Source organism: Gymnodraco acuticeps, unplaced genomic scaffold (genome assembly GCF_902827175.1).
Source record: "Gymnodraco acuticeps unplaced genomic scaffold, fGymAcu1.1, whole genome shotgun sequence".
Lineage (NCBI taxonomy): Eukaryota > Metazoa > Chordata > Actinopteri > Perciformes > Bathydraconidae > Gymnodraco > Gymnodraco acuticeps.
Window position 1 is genome coordinate 7,074,156 of NW_022992351.1, and position 14,798 is coordinate 7,088,953.

Sequence of the window (14,798 nt, forward strand, 5' to 3'; positions counted from 1 at the left end):
CATCCTGGGGGTGTTGTTGACCATATGAATGTGACTCTGTGTAGGAGAAGAATAAGGCAGCAGCTCTCGAGTTGGCCACTCTACTCCTGTCCATGCCGACCCCTGCTGGTGTGCAGCAGCAAACTAAGGGACTTCTTGCCAGCCTGCACACCAGTAGAACTGCCTACCACAACCACAAGGTAATAAACACAGTCCCGTACACCAATTCAGAATCATAGCATTATCATTTTCCATTTGTTTGAGGAAATATGTATCAGTAATCTGATCAACCCAAAGAAAGAGCAAATCATTATTTTGTTCAAACTACTATCAGTAAAATACATAATAGACAGAGCTAGGTCATCATTTGTCAATAGTTAATCCAATGAATGTTATTTAGGAATCTGTTTCCTCATCGTCTACATCACAAATGCAACACGTATCTGCTCCCTCTTATCAGGATCAATCCTTGCTGAGTAACGCAGTGCAGTGTCTGAATGGCTGCAGCCGTGAGGGCAGGGAGCTCGACCCTGACGTCTTCCAGAGGCTCGTGATCACCGCCCGCTCCATTGCAATCATGAGACCCAACAACCTGGTGCATTTCACAGAAACAAAGCTCTTACACCATGAAGCTGGTAAGAGGTTCATCTGTTTGTGACAAGGCCACTGAAGCGTAATGTATGTGTTAAATGTTTCTATTTGTTGCACCATTACACTATTGCACTCAAGATGATGGAGAATGCTCTGCTGGTGAGACACTAAGTGGCTTCGGAGCTAAATTACCTAAACGTTTCATTTTCTGTTCTTCTGAACCTAGAAATGACAGAAGATGGGCAAAAACCAATGGATGGGGAAAACAGTAATTTCATCACACAGCTGATAAATAACTTCTGGAAGCTCCATTCCCAAAAGCCAAAGAACGCCTTTCTTGCTCCTGCCTGCCTGCCTGGTGAGTTCAGACCTTTGGGACCCCGACAAAGATATCAAGATCATCTTAATAAGGGATGTGATTGTGAAGATGAATGGTCAGCTCACGTTTAAATGTTACCTCGACACATGGCACATAATGTTTGCTTTTTTATATAAGTATCAATTAGATTTTTGGTAAAGTATTAGAAAATAAGTTTCTCAGTATGTGAACCTTTTTTCTTGTCTCTCTTTCTAAGGCCTGACTCATGTGGAAGCAACAGTAAATGCCTTGGTGGACATCATCCATGCATACTGCACATGTGAACTGGATTACATAAACGTTGCATCAAAAATCTACATGCAAATGCTTCTGTGCCCAGTAAGTATAGCTCTTAATTTCATAACAAGAATTATAAGAAATGTTTCATTCAAGGACCATTGAGTGTGAATCATGATATATCATTTACCAGCACAAACAAAAACATTTTAGGATCATTTACTGTTATTATTGCATTTGTTAATGCAAGGCTATTCAATGATATCATACACAGGATCTTGAGGAAACAGGAAATTACTTATCACCAGTTTTTTATCGCAATTTTATCAACTGACTTTTTGGGATTTAATCAAATTTCAGGACACATCTGTGAGCTTTGCATGTAAGCAGGCTCTGATCAGAGTGCTTCGACCGAGAAACAAACGGCGACATGTAACCCTTCCATCGCCCCCCACGCTCCAACACACCTATGGGTACGTTTTCACAGCCTTTTTTATGTAATGCTTTTATGCATATACCCTATCTGTTGTTGTCCAATGCTTGCAAGTGGATTCAGGAAACTTGATTTCCTTATTTCAGGAGACAAGGATGATGATGACGATGACGATGCGGACGACAAAATGCAGTCATCAGTGCTGACTGGAGGAGATGAGGGCAGACGGGAGAGTCAGGAGCAGAATGAAGTGGATCATGGCGACTTTGAGATGGTAGTGAGTAAATAGGGGCCACATGAGTCTGTGGGTTATATGTGACTCATGATTGTTAATTGGAGCCACATGTCAAGCAAGCCCCCTAACATACTTATTATTTTTCTACATCTTCAGTCGGAGTCCATGGTCCTGGAGACAGCAGATCATCTCAACAATGGAAATCCATCTCCTCTGGAAGCTCTGCTGGCTGGAGCCGAGGGTTTCCCGCCCATGCTGGATATTCCTCCTGATGCGGACGATGAAACTATGGTAGAGCTGGCCATCGCTCTCAGCCTTCAGCAGGAACAACAAGGTAAGCTGCCACACAATCAAACATCAATTATTAACTGAACCCGCCTGGGAGTCCCATATTGGGGACAGACAGAACTCAACTGTCCAGAAGCTAGAAATCATTAAGGCCTTATGAAAACAGGGAAACACTGAGCTGTGGATAGCAGTTGTTGGAGATAAAACTACCAACACAATGAACACATTTGTAGGTAAAAAGTTACCATTTTGATTTTCCTATAGCTGATTTCTGCTTGGCAAAGTGTAATATCTCACCCTTATACTTCAACCAGTCATAGCCTAATTAACCTAGTTTGAGCCATTGTCTAGCTCAAATGGTAGACCAACTATTTATTAGCTGAAGCATCACTTTTTGGTGAGTGCTTCTAACATATTTCTTCACGTTTTTAGGCAGTAGCAGTAGCGCCCTTGGCCTTCAGAGCCTTGGCTTGTCTGGCCAGGCCCCAAGCTCCTCTTCACTGGATGCTGGCACCCTTTCAGACACCACCGCATCAGGTAAAAAACAGCTATATGATCATATGTGATCAACGCCAAGCTTTCTATTTATATAGTGGCTAATAAATCCTTAACATCAGACATTAAACCAATTTCTCTTAGCTAGCATTTGAATTAAAGTTGCCAAAATGACCACATATGATATTCCAAAATCAAGCACATTACCAAATATTTGGCACATTGTGATGTCTTGATTGAGTATTTAAATAGTCATTATTAATATGATAATGCCCAAATGATGTTCAACTGGAAAAAGAAGCATGAATGGCACTTTCAATGTACTGCATGCTTTATTACATTGTTGCACATCTATAAACTGATATCATGTATCCTGGCCAGATTACTGCGGTGTGTTTACTGTTGCAGCCATTGCTATGATTTCAGCCCCGGCATCTGATGATGAGGGGAGCACTGCGGCCACTGATGGCTCCACGCTGAGGACGTCTCCGGCAGAGCATGGCGGCAGCGTGGGCTCAGAGAGCGGAGGCTCTGCAATTGACTCGGTGGCGGGGGAGCACAGCGGTGGGTGATGGCACAACAGACACACATATTTTCAATGCCAGCCTGATATTCAAAATGGTATACATGCATGTCTGAAATCAGAACATAAAGTATAAACCAAAAGGATATCAGTCTGTATAAGATTTTACATTTGACAAGATTTGACCTGTTTTACTTTAGTTTAAAGAGGTCAATTATAATGACATTCATCTGGTTAAAGGTGGGGTAGGTAAGTTTGAGAAACCGGCTCGAGATACACTTTTTGTTATATTCCATGGAATGCTCTTAACATCCCGATAGCAATGAATATCTGAAGTGCTCTGACAATAAATCCATAAGCAAATGTCATCGGTGGAAGCCGTAGTACTGTAAAAAGCACGACCAATCATTTTAGGCTAAAATAACTGGATGGCCTACCTGCCTGTCAGCCTTCCATCTGTGCACAAACTTATCTCGTGCCCTCATTGGTCATGTGCGCGTTCGTGTGTGTTGGAGGAGGGGCTCTGTAAGGAAGTGGCAGATTTTTTCCGGCTGTGTATTTTCAAATTCTAGCGCACTCGAGCTGGTTTCTCCAAAATGACCTACCCCACCTTTAAACTCCAACCTCTATCAACATTCTGAATACACTATTTTAAATGATCATACATGGTACAGTGTCCAACATTTCCTACCCTCACACCTCAATTTGACGTTTTGATAACTTGAAACTAAGGTGTGTGTGTGTGTCTGTGTACACAGTGTCAGGACGCAGTAGTGCATACGGGGACACAACAGTAGAGGGCCACCCTGCCGGTCCAGGCAGTGTGAGCTCCAGCACCGGAGCCATCAGCACCACCACAGCCCAGCAGGAGGGCGAAGGCTCAGAGGGAGAAGGAGAGACGGAAGGAGACATCCACACAAGCAACAGGTCAGACATCCTGATAGCTTAGCACAACTTATCATTTAAAAGGACGTCTCAAATTGACACCGTATCTCTCTACTATCCAAAGCCAATACCATGACCGCAGAAGAAAATAGATTTGGGAATATATTGGCTTTTAGGGTGGAATAGATTGTCATGAAAAATAACACATTAAGTTTAAAATAGTCTCCTCAGTTGTAAAGGAAACTAATGTTTTACTGTTTCTTCACAGGCTCCACATGGTTCGTCTTATGCTACTGGAGCGCTTGCTTCAGCATCTTTCTCAGCTCCACAACGTAGGTGGAGTCCAAGCCATCCCTTACATGCAGGTTATCCTCATGTTGACCTCTGACCTGGATGGTGAGGATGAAAAGGACAAGGGCGCCTTGGATGAGCTGCTAGCACAGCTCATTGCTGAGCTCTCCATGCACAAGAAGGTAAGTCTCCTTGTGATGAATCCTGTTTTCCATGTTGTCGTTGTTTTACTCAATCCATATTATTCCTCTGCAGGACGTTTCCAAGAAGAATGAGCGCAGTTCCATCAATGAAGTTCACCTGGTCATCATGAGGCTGCTCAGCGTCTTCATGTCTCGCACCAAGTCTGGCTCCAAATCCTCTTCTGAGGTACATCCTCTTTATTTTCTTAATGCAGGTTGGATTTTGCTCAAAGCCACCCGTTACATTTATCTTAGAATATAATAATATTAACAACATGTACATTTAAAAAATGTAGGAGGCACCATTTTGTTTTGTTAAAAAACGCAAGTAAGACATCATGGTTTGTTCGAAGCCACAAGTAAATGGAAGTATCCATAGAAGGTATTTGCATGACTCGAGCATCCTTTTCTATGTTACTAAATGTCTTCTTTTCTTTACAGCCTTTTTTACTGTCTCTTCAAAACTCAAACCATGTTGCTTGTACATTGTACTTCATAATGGATGCCTCCTCTTTCTCTCTTCCAGTCATCCTCGCTTATTTCGAACGCCACAGCGACAGCCTTGCTCAGCCTTGGGTCCATTGACTACTGTCTCCATGTGCTCAAATCGCTCCTGGACTTCTGGAAGAGCCAACAGGGCGAAGAAGAGCCTGCGACAACCAGCCAGCTCCTCCGCCCACACACAGCCTCCTCTCCCCCCGACATGAGCCCTTTCTTCCTGCGCCAATACGTCAAGGTAACAGATTGTTACATTTGAACAAGTGATGGGTTTTGTACAAGGAATGTTCATTTAAACTTGTTATGTTGCTCCTCCCATTAGGGACATGCGGCTGATGTGTTTGAAGCTTACTCCCAGCTATTGACTGAAATGGTGCTCCGGCTGCCATATCAGATCAAGAAGATTGCTGACACCAACCCACGCATCCCACCTCCTGTCTTTGACCATTCCTGGTTTTACTATCTGTCGGAAGTAAGCCATTGAGTGAAAATGACTTGTGTGCTTTTCCTTTTCAACCTCTGTCTTCACTTCAGACACAGATACAGCCTCTAACCCCGTCTCCCTTTTCCCTTTCAGTATCTGATGATTCAACAGACACCATTCGTCAGGAGGCAAGTCAGAAAGCTGCTGTTGTTTATCTGCGGCTCAAAGGAAAAATACCGCCAGCTGAGGGATCTGCACACTCTTGACTCCCATGTGCGCAGCATCAAGAAGCTCCTGGAGGAGCAGGGCATCTTCCTCCGTGCTGGTGTGGTCACAGCCACTTCTGGCTCAGCTCTGCAGTACGACACACTCATCAATCTGGTAAGTGAATCACACATTTTATTAAGATACCTCAAAAAGAGCTTCTTTGTATAATTCATATTACATTTGTGTGTAGCTTTCTGTGTTTAAGTTGAACTCTCCTTTCTTGGTGCAGATGGAACATCTGAAAGCTTGTGCTGAAATTGCCACTCAGAGGACGATCAACTGGCAGAAGTTCTGCATGAAGGACGACTGTAAGTGTTTTCAGATCAGCTTTTGTGACTAACAACTTTTAAGGGCAGTGGTTTTAATGAGTTGTTTCTCTTCCCTCCTTTTGTTGCCTTTTCTTTTCTGTCCAGCTGTGTTGTACTTCCTGCTTCAAGTCAGCTTCCTAGTGGATGAGGGAGTGTCCCCTGTTCTTTTGCAACTGCTCTCCTGTGCCCTGTGTGGCAGTAAGGTGCTGGCCAGCTCCTCCTCCTCCTCATCTTCATCATTCTCAGGAGGAGGCTCCAGTAGTGCTGGACAGGCAGGAACGTCTCAGTCCTCTCAAAGCAAGTCCTCCAGTAAAAAGAGCAAAAAAGAGGACAAGGAGAAAGACAAAGAGGGTAAGACACGTTCACAGACTTCCTCATATTTCATTCCAGGTGCATTATGCTCAATCCCCCCAACGGTTCTGTCTTTTTCTTGACTGTTCTCTTTTGGACTGTCCACAGGTGAGGGGGTTGGCAGCCAGGAGGATCAGCTGTGCATGGCTCTGGTCAGTCAGCTTAACAAGTTTGCAGACAAGGAGACACTGATCCAGTTCTTGCGCTGCTTCCTGCTGGAGTCAAACTCCTCTGCTGTGCGCTGGCAAGCTCACTGCCTGGCTCTTCATATCTACAGGTACTTTACATCTAAATGATTGAGGCATAGACTAACAGCTAGGTTTAGTCCCAAGCTTAAGCAAACCTAGTTTACACAAGACAGCCTCTTTATTAGCTTTCCTTTACATTTAGACTGTCTTGACCTGTTTCTAGACTATTGTGATTAAACATTAGTTCCCATGAACATACTATCGAAAGATGTAAGCTTAAATCATTTGTAAATGGTGACATAACATCCTTGATATGTGAATCTCTCTATAGGAACTCCAGTAAATCTCAGCAGGACCTGCTGCTCGAACTGACCTGGGCCATCTGGCCTGAGCTGCCTGCATATGGCCGCAAAGCTGCTCAGTTTGTTGACCTGCTTGGATACTTCTCACTGAAAACCCCACAGACGGAGAAGAAGGTTTGTCAGAAGGCCTCCTACTCGTTTTTTGTACAGATAGTATAAAATGAGTTATTTGTGAGCCTTGTATCGCTGTCTGGTCTTTACCCATTGTTCACAATAATTGTTTTCTACTTGCGCAATAAATAGTTTGCAGACTGTATCCATATTGCTTAACACTTCTTATCCTATCTGTGTAAACCTTTTTGACATTTGGCAAAAAAAAGGCTATGGCAATAATAAAGCTTCAAAGTTTATAAAATATATATACATGTTCTTCCCCAGCTGAAAGAGTATTCCCAAAAAGCTGTGGAAATCCTGAGGGCACAGAACCATATCCTGACGAATCACCCTAACTCCAACATCTACACGTATGTCTTCATGAACATGCTATCTTGTTGCAAGGAAAATAAAGTTTAAGTAGTGGACGTCGCACACAAACCAACGTATTGACTTGATGTTTTTCTCCTGCAGCACTCTGTCCGGTTTAGTGGAGTTTGATGGGTTCTTTCTGGAGAGCGACCCCTGCTTGGTGTGCAACAATCCAGAAGTTCCATTCTCAGTATGTGCAACACAACTTCACTCAATGGACACAATCTCTAGCATAAACTAGTTTAGCAAATATGATCCAAGTGCTTGCTTCTACACACTTAAAAGTGTGCGCGCTCTAAAGTTAATTTAAACCTAAACAGTCTATTATTGTTTTAAACATTCCCTTGTTTATTCTGTGTTTCCTCCAGAATATAAAGCTGTCATCGATCAAAGTGGACACCCGCTACACCACCACACAGCAGGTTGTCAAGCTCATTGGCAGCCACACCATCAGCAAAGTCACCGTGAAGATTGGTGACCTGAAACGCACTAAGATGGTCCGCACCATCAACCTCTACTACAACAACAGAACGGTCCAGGCTATCGTGGAGCTGAAAAACAAGTACGTTTCAAAAAAGATCTGCCGGCCTTTCCTCCCCTCATTTATTTTTCACTCATGTGTTCATAACAGTTATTTAAAAGTGAAGTTCTAAAATACAAAGAATACGTATTGGTCACAGTTTCACTTTGATTCAATTGCTTGTATGAAGTAAGGTCTCTTAACTTCACTGTCTGTTTGTAGACCTGCTCGTTGGCACAAAGCCAAGAAAGTCCAGCTGACCCCAGGACAAACGGAGGTGAAGATCGACCTTCCTTTACCCATCGTCGCATCCAACCTGATGATCGAGTTCTCTGATTTTTACGAGAACTACCAGGCCTCCACCGAGACCCTGCAGTGTCCACGCTGCAGCGCCTCTGTGCCGGCCAACCCTGGGGTCTGTGGCAACTGCGGTGAGAACGTGTATCAGTGCCACAAGTGCAGGTGAGCAGCAGGGCTCCTCCGCATGTCTGAAAGGATTTGGGAAAGTGTGGAATTATTGGAAATATTGAAGATGAGTTGTATTTTAAATTGGTGTTTTTTGTCTTTAAGGTCTATCAACTACGATGAAAAAGACCCCTTCCTGTGCAATGCCTGTGGCTTCTGCAAATATGCCAGATTTGACTTCATGCTATATGCTAGACCATGCTGTGCTGTGGATCCCATTGAGAATGAGGAAGACAGGAAAAAGGTAAGCATACTCGTGTGAAATAGAAAGGACTCAACAAAAGGGTTGCCATTCTATCAAATCATCTTGTTTGATCAAATATACTCTCTTCTCTTAGTTTGCTGAGGAAAGCAGATCTGCATCACTTCTTCACTCTGCCTCATGTCATCTTTAATGTGTCCTTTTCCTACAGGCTGTGACCAACATCAACACCCTGCTGGACAAAGCTGACCGGGTCTACCACCAGCTGATGGGCCACCGGCCCCAGTTGGAGAGCCTCCTGTCTAAAGTCAACGAGGCGGCACCAGAAAAACCGCAGGTAAGTCACAAGAGGGGCCTGAACAGTACTCATTTAGTCCAATACCAGTCCAATGTTTGATGATAATTAGATCTTTGAATAATAAAAAGAAGACCTCTTTGTCTACTGATATATCATAGCACGGTTATTGTTGAGATTAGACTTTCCCAAATACAATTCAGGAGATATGAATCTTTGAAAGCCTTCGGTTCCAGTAGAACAACAGTATTTCATGGCCTTTTTCTACATCTGTTTCAGAGAACTGCCAAAGATATGACTTTAGGTCAATATAGTAGAAACAGTGTTTTTGTAGACTTTCCAAAGCTTTATCTGATGTTTTTCCCCCCTGCATTGCCCTCAGGACGACAGTGGAGCCGGTGCAGGACTTGGTACGTCCTCTGCTAATGTGAACAGATACATTCAGCAGCTGGCTCAAGAGTACAGCGGAGACTGCAAGACGTCATTTGATGAACTCTCCAAGATTATACAGGTAAGATAGAGAGGAAAAACGGTTTCCTATTTATCTAGCAAGAAACAGTTTTCCCCCTGCTCACCTATAACTCTTGCCTCTGTCTCTGTTTACAGAAAGTGCTTGCCTCTCGTAAAGAGCTCCTGGAGTATGATCTGCAGCAGAGAGAAGCTGCCACCAAGTCGTCCCGCAGCAGCAGCAGCCACCAGCCCACCATCACCGCCAGTCAGTACCGGGCCAACTCCGTGCTGGGCTGCGGCCACACCTCTTCAAACAAGTGCTATGGCTGTGCCTCAGCTGTCACGGGTCACTGTATCACACTGCTTCGTGCTCTGGCCACCAACCCGGCCCTCCGGCAGATCCTGGTCCTCCAGGGTCTCATCCGTGAACTGTTTGAGTATAACCTGCGGCGAGGTACAGCTGCCATGAGGGAGGAGGTGCGGCAGTTGGTCTGTCTCCTCACCAGGTATGTCCCTTCCTCACCTATTGGTTTATTAGGGTTGAATACAAGTTGAAACATTTGCATAACTTTTACCTAGTAGCTGAACGTGGTACTCAAGATTGGGTGATGGTTATGGTACCCATCAGCATGTGGAAGAACACCGCAGATTCACTCTTGGTTTGAAAGTAGCTTTGTCTGCACTGCGTTTGTATGTAAACAGTGTATTGCAGTGATGATTCAACATCACTCTTCTATATTGTCCTGCTTTAGAGATCATCCAGAGGCCACCCAACAGATGAATGACCTCATTATCGCCAAGGTGTCCGCTGCTCTCAAAGGCCACTGGGCCAATCCTGACTTGGTATGTCTCACTTGGAGTTACATTTTATAATTAAAATACTTTCTTTTGGTAACGTTTTACCAATGATCATTTTTTGTTTCCAACAGGTTAGTAATTTGCAGTATGAAATGCTGCTGCTCACAGACTCTATTTCTAAAGAGGGAGGATGCTGGGAGCTACGGTTACGTTGTGGTAAGCCTTTTCTTTTCACTTAGCTATCATAAATCTTAATTCTGTTATCAAAGTAATTTTGTCTGGTTGCCTTTTCGGTCTTTGTCTAACAACATCGTGTTTTTGTTCTCCTTGTAGCCCTCAGTCTGTTCTTGATGTCGGTGAATATAAAGACGCCTGTAGTGGTGGAGAACATCACTCTCATGTGCCTGAGAATCCTGCAGAAGCTGATCAAGCCCCCGGCTGCCACTAGCAAGAAGAACAAGGTACATGTGCCATAACTCTGCCATTCAGCTACTGCTCACTCATAGCTCTGCAGTGCTAGCTTGAAGGACTTTGGACCAGTTAGTGATTTAAAACATGGAAATACCAGTCTATTATTAAAAATATATATATATATTATTATTTTCTTTTTTAAATACAGCAGTCTAAAAAATTGTAAAAGTTTGTATGTGGTGTGAGTGAGTGACCACTTGGTTGTTTCATGTTTCCTTACACAACACTATGTTTGCTTTTGGTTATAGGATGCTGCTATTGAGTCTCTAACCACGGTCAGGCCCTACAGTAATGAAATCCACGCCCAGGCCCAACTCTGGCTCAAGAAGGACCCCAAAGCATCTTATGAAGCCTGGAAGAAGTGTCTCCCAGCAAGATGTAAGTGCCATGTCTGAACTAATATAGCCGTGTAAAAGGATGGTTCTCTTATAGTTTTTCCTTAATAAATCAAACGTCACGATGATAAGCTGATTACTGTTGATTTGACTTGATAACACAGGCCAGGAAAATGTGTCGAAGCCTCAGGGAAAGACTGAGCTGCGCAGGCAGTACCTGTTGGAGAAGTATGTTTGGAAGTGGAAGCAGTTCATGAGGTCCAAAAAAGGTGAAGGCCTCTTCCCTCGCCTACTCAAACTGAGCCACAACAACTGGCTGCGACAGGTAATACAAACTAAAGTTTGACAGTCCTGTTTCAAGAAACACTAGAGTTCTGCTTGTTCTTATTCGTGTCAAAAGTGCCCGTGTATATATTTTCTTCAGGAATCAAATGAGCCAGAAATCTGTTTTTTAAAATGATATATATATATATATATATATATCTTCATATTTTACAAACATGTTAAAACATCTTGTTCAAATACAATTGTTTTACTCAAGTTTTGTTTGTTGCAGGTCCTTTTCACACCTGCCACTCAGGCAGCCAGGCAGGCAGCCTGCACCATTGTGGAGGCCTTAACCACGATCCCCAGCCGCAAGCAGCAGGTGCTGGACCTTCTCACCAGGTAGGAGCCTCCAACTAAACAACAGCCAGTAAAACAAACCTCTCAATGTGCAGAATCCAGAAAATGCATTAACTGTTATTCGATTACTCTTAAGATTTCCTTATCATTGAAAGTCTTTCTATTCAGTATGATTGTGATGGAAACATTTCACAGAAATTGCTATGCTATTATCAGGAAGAGAACTTGCTTCTGAGCCTTATGAAAAGCTTTCAGCATGAAAATGGTGTAGAGCGTCAACGTTTTGCCCTGACTGTAAAGTGACTCTTTCTGTGTGTTTGTGTCAGTTACCTGGATGAGCTGAGTGTAGCTGGAGAGTGTGCGGTGGAGTACCTGGGTCTGTACCAGAAGCTGATCAAGCCGACACACTGGAAGGTTTACCTGGCAGCCCGCGGGGTCCTGCCCTACATCGGTAACCTGATCACCAAGGTAATGGCCTGAAAGTTCAAGAGATGATGAACTCAGCGTTTTGCATAAGTGCCACTGGCTTCCATCAGTTTCATTGTTGTATTGCAAGGAAATGTATTACAAATGAGATCTTTCATTTTAAGAACATAACATTCATTCTGTTGCTTTAGTTACCCCTATATTCAGAAAATCTAGCAAAGAACACTGGACCTTATAACTGTATTTATTCTGTTTGCAGGAAATCGCCAACCTGCTGGCTCTGGAGGAGGCCACACTGAGCACAGACCTGCAGCAAGGCTACGCCCTCAAGAGCTTGACTGGTATGTTCAATTTGACATGACAATGTATTTTGTGGTTTAGATGACCATTTAGATATTTTTTTATTTGAGCTGGAGTTTCTTGAATGTTTTGTTGACCTTTTTTTAATAGTTAAATGATTTGTATGTGTTTGGTGCCACTGCAGGGTTGCTCTCTTCTTTCGTGGAAGTGGAGTCCATCAAGCGGCATTTCAAAAGCCGGCTGGTCGGCACGGTGTTGAACGGCTACCTGTGTCTGAGGAAACTGGTGGTGCAGCGCACGAAGCTCATCGACGAGACTCAGGACATGCTGCTGGAGATGCTGGAGGACATGACAACAGGTCTGCACTGACTCCAGTTCAACACACCTATTTCTTTAACCATCGTTTGGGTTCTGCTGCATGGTTTGCTGCTTTTAGTGATTATTTGTTTCGATTCTAACATAACAAATTAAATAAATCCAATCCAAGTATTTCATTGCTGCTAAGGTAAAGCATGAATTATAAATCTGTTTTTTAACGATTGATTAGTTTCGTATCATGTACGTTTTTAAAAACATGAACATAATGCATCTGGTTGTGTGTTCCTAGGTACCGAGTCTGAAACAAAGGCATTCATGGCAGTGTGCATAGAGACTGCAAAGCGGTACAACCTGGATGACTACAGGACGCCTGTCTTCATTTTTGAGCGACTGTGTAGCATCATCTATCCTGTAAGTTAACTCTAGTCTACTATGTTGCATTTGTAATGCACATTTCATACAGAAAGAAAGAATGTTTTAATGTTCAGTGTTGCTGTATCTTCGTCTCAAGCTTCTGTTTGTTCCTTTGTGTTTAGGAGGAGAATGAGGTGACCGAGTTCTTTGTGACCCTGGAAAAAGATCCTCAGCAGGAGGACTTCCTGCAGGGCCGCATGCCAGGAAACCCCTACAGCAGCAACGAGCCTGGCATCGGCCCCCTGATGAGGGACATCAAGAACAAAATCTGCCAGGACTGCGACCTGGTGGCGCTTCTTGAAGACGACAGTGGCATGGAGGTAAAATGTGTATTTTAGGCTGCTCTAAAAAAAACAGTCTTCCTAGTTTTAATATGAGCGTTTTTATCAAACTCTTAACTGTTTGTTACTGAATTCTAAAAGCTGACCTGTTGTTTCCTGTCCCCACAGCTTCTGGTAAACAACAAAATCATTAGCTTGGATCTGTCCGTTGCAGAAGTCTACAAGAAGGTCTGGTGCCCTACAAATGAGGTAAAGAATTGGTCATTTTTAGGATTATTTTGCACATTGTCATTAAATGCTTGCAGTACTCTGGATAGTAATGCAATTCCTACTCCCCCCCCCCCCCTCCAGGGTGAGCCAATGAGGATCATCTATCGAATGAGAGGTCTGCTGGGAGATGCCACTGAGGAGTTCATAGAGTCACTGGACTCGACCACAGGTTAGATTTACACTGTATAATAGTCTAAATACCACATGTATTAATGCTGTTAACCTATGAGTAAGCCATTAGCCACAGGAACATGCTCTTTGCCATCACAAGTACTCCATACCTACTTCATAATGATGTAACAGATGTATGTGAAATCTCTTAACCTAGTTGAGTACAAAAATGGTTTACCTGGCCTTATTACAGATGAAGAGGAGGATGATGAAGAGGTGTACAAGATGGCAGGAGTGATGGCACAGTGTGGAGGACTGGAGTGTATGCTCAACCGGCTGTCTGGAATCAAAGATTTCAAACAAGGACGGCATCTGCTCACCGTAAGCATACATGAAAAATAATTAGAGTTTGATGAGATTCCTCATCCCTCGTGCAGTTTTCATAAATACCAACAGCGCAGCAGCTTTGTGACAACATGTGTTTCCTTCACAGGTTTTGCTGAAGTTGTTCAGTTACTGTGGGAAGGTGAAGATCAACAGGCAGCAGCTGGTCAAACCAGAGATGAACACACTCAACGTCATGCTGGGAACTCTGAACCTGGTGAGCGTTCACTGACTGTAACATTGTGTTGCTTGTTTCATCCATTACATACAAATTGTGCAATTTTAACCAGGCTTTTATAATGCGGTTTAAGAAACTTTAAGTTTGAATGTCCTTTATCCTATCAGGCTTTAGTGGCAGAACAGGAGAGTAAGGACAGTGGTGGAGCCTCCATAGCAGAGCAAGTTCTGAGCATCATGGAAATCATTCTGGACGAAGCCAATGCTGAGATTTCAGAGGACAAGGTAAGACTCTACAGCAGATTCATCTTTGGAGCTAACATTTGAGGCCATCAATATATCAAAGCCTGTACAAATGTATGCTTGTCCTTCTAACGGGAAGTATTTGTTCTTCTGCAGGGTAACCTCCTGCTGACAGGAGACAAGGATCAGCTGGTCATGTTGTTGGATCAGATCAACACCCTGTTCGTGCGCTCAAACCCCAGCGTGCTGCAGGGTCTGCTGCGCATCATCCCATACCTGTCCTTCGGAGAGCTGGAGAAGATGAGGATCCTGGTGGAGCGCTTCAAACCGTGTTGCAGCTTTGACAAGTGGGCA

General features: G+C 43.5%; 1 protein-coding gene across 1 annotated transcript in view; it reads left to right on the top strand.

Moving 5' to 3' along the window:
• ubr4 (ubiquitin protein ligase E3 component n-recognin 4) overlaps positions 1 to 14,798 on the top strand; it is a 49,803-nt gene that overhangs the window by 28,874 nt on the left and 6,131 nt on the right. The window contains 45 exon segments of the mRNA XM_034208921.1: positions 45 to 179; positions 440 to 614; positions 797 to 928; positions 1,146 to 1,267; positions 1,526 to 1,612; positions 1,614 to 1,638; positions 1,745 to 1,875; positions 1,990 to 2,167; positions 2,554 to 2,658; positions 3,043 to 3,180; positions 3,898 to 4,066; positions 4,293 to 4,497; positions 4,571 to 4,684; positions 5,024 to 5,233; positions 5,318 to 5,467; positions 5,573 to 5,800; positions 5,916 to 5,994; positions 6,100 to 6,345; positions 6,454 to 6,622; positions 6,865 to 7,009; positions 7,274 to 7,359; positions 7,463 to 7,550; positions 7,729 to 7,922; positions 8,103 to 8,342; positions 8,451 to 8,589; positions 8,759 to 8,884; positions 9,225 to 9,353; positions 9,449 to 9,798; positions 10,045 to 10,135; positions 10,222 to 10,306; positions 10,424 to 10,551; positions 10,810 to 10,939; positions 11,061 to 11,221; positions 11,453 to 11,562; positions 11,847 to 11,988; positions 12,206 to 12,287; positions 12,431 to 12,604; positions 12,854 to 12,975; positions 13,101 to 13,298; positions 13,428 to 13,508; positions 13,611 to 13,698; positions 13,894 to 14,021; positions 14,134 to 14,241; positions 14,370 to 14,486; positions 14,601 to 14,791. Coding sequence (XP_034064812.1) covers positions 45 to 179; positions 440 to 614; positions 797 to 928; positions 1,146 to 1,267; positions 1,526 to 1,612; positions 1,614 to 1,638; positions 1,745 to 1,875; positions 1,990 to 2,167; positions 2,554 to 2,658; positions 3,043 to 3,180; positions 3,898 to 4,066; positions 4,293 to 4,497; positions 4,571 to 4,684; positions 5,024 to 5,233; positions 5,318 to 5,467; positions 5,573 to 5,800; positions 5,916 to 5,994; positions 6,100 to 6,345; positions 6,454 to 6,622; positions 6,865 to 7,009; positions 7,274 to 7,359; positions 7,463 to 7,550; positions 7,729 to 7,922; positions 8,103 to 8,342; positions 8,451 to 8,589; positions 8,759 to 8,884; positions 9,225 to 9,353; positions 9,449 to 9,798; positions 10,045 to 10,135; positions 10,222 to 10,306; positions 10,424 to 10,551; positions 10,810 to 10,939; positions 11,061 to 11,221; positions 11,453 to 11,562; positions 11,847 to 11,988; positions 12,206 to 12,287; positions 12,431 to 12,604; positions 12,854 to 12,975; positions 13,101 to 13,298; positions 13,428 to 13,508; positions 13,611 to 13,698; positions 13,894 to 14,021; positions 14,134 to 14,241; positions 14,370 to 14,486; positions 14,601 to 14,791 — 6,431 coding nt within the window.